A 1,449-nucleotide genomic window follows, 5' to 3' on the forward strand; every position below is an offset into this window, starting at 1 on the left:
GATTTTTGCCTGTATAAGCCTGGAGAAATTACACTGAATACTTGAGGCTGAAATGGCAGATTTTATATCATTGTACAGAAAAAGTTTGTTACTTGCACAAGTCAGTTTTTGTTATTTTCCACAAGCACTAAGAACTTTCATTTCTTCTCCAAAGTGAAATTCCTGAGGATTACTGTCACTTTTCACTAGTAGGTTGGTTTTTTTTTTTTTTTGGTCTTTTTAAACTTCTACTTCGATTACCCTGAGATTCCAAGTATTACCTTTTCTTTTTGGTAGGCGGTATCAGAAAGATAATTCATTTCTTTATTTGAGCACAAAATAGGAATTCATAGAAATGATCAAAATCAGCACAACAGCACTTACGAAGAAGACTATTGAGGTAACTCCTGGACAGAATTATTTCCTGTCAACTAACATCAGCAATTTGCTACCAACAAGTACATTTGTTTTTATTTTATATCAGAAAGAAGATAGATGTTGAATATATTTTAATTAATCATGATTAGCAATACAGATTTTCCAGATGGTAAAATTTCTATCAATATCCTTTTTTACTTTGAGGAACTTCAACACAAAAGAAAACTTGGTTTCGGATACTGACATAAACACATCTGTATACAAAAGAGGGCTAGCATCTTTGCCATATCATTTCCTACAGAAGTCAACTTCTAACTCCACGTGTCTTCAAAAGCCATTCTGTGGAACAAAGATGCCATCCAGTGGTTGACTAAATTGATGATTACTGTCTATCTTTCCTTATTCATCCTGGCACATTATTTAACAATTTCATGTTTCCTGGCAGAAATGACTATGCTTATATTAATTACTTCTGGCTTTACTGAGCTAAAATCTGAGCCTTATCAGATAAATCTAATATCCCAATATGCATGCTATTTTTAAGTAGGCAGCATGGGTTTTCAAGCTGTTTTCAAACACAAGGTCATTTCTTCATCCTCTATTTAACCTTTTTCAACACCTCCTCTCCCCCTCTTATTGATGAAAAACACTCATGCAACTACAAAAAGCACCTCCTTGAAAATAATGTTCAGAAAAAATGAAGTATTTGCACAGTTTTCTATAACATACTTCAAAGGTTTGTTTAAATTAAGACAAGACATTAAGAAAATCTGGAGGCATTTTACTTATGAATAAATCTTCAATGTGTGAGTGCATAGTAATACATTTCCTCACACACTTTTTAAGATTTGAGCTCATGATGTCCAAATCTCCAATACTGAACTATTCCCAAAGAAGTTACGTAAAATAATATAAAATAATATATAAAACAGTTGAAATAGCATATGCCACTGATTCCTCACTTTTTCCAAAGTAAAATTTCATGTTTTTACAGCAGCCCATGCACATATGCAAGACACTAAGTCTACATATTAGTTGAGCAGAGATCAGCTACAACACTGCATGGAATCTGTCACTTGAAATTACAGCAAC

General features: G+C 33.0%; 1 protein-coding gene across 1 annotated transcript in view; it reads right to left on the reverse strand.

The window, feature by feature from the left end:
- LOC100543167 (transcription initiation factor TFIID subunit 4-like) overlaps positions 1-299 on the reverse strand; it is a 29,143-nt gene extending 28,844 nt beyond the window's left edge. The window contains exon 1 of the mRNA XM_031555388.1: positions 261-299. Within this exon, the coding sequence (XP_031411248.1) occupies positions 261-299 (39 nt within the window). The remainder of the gene's footprint in view (positions 1-260) is intronic.
- Positions 300-1,449: the final 1,150 nt, after the last annotated feature.

The sequence above is a fragment of the Meleagris gallopavo genome, chromosome 13 (genome assembly GCF_000146605.3).
Source record: "Meleagris gallopavo isolate NT-WF06-2002-E0010 breed Aviagen turkey brand Nicholas breeding stock chromosome 13, Turkey_5.1, whole genome shotgun sequence".
Lineage (NCBI taxonomy): Eukaryota > Metazoa > Chordata > Aves > Galliformes > Phasianidae > Meleagris > Meleagris gallopavo.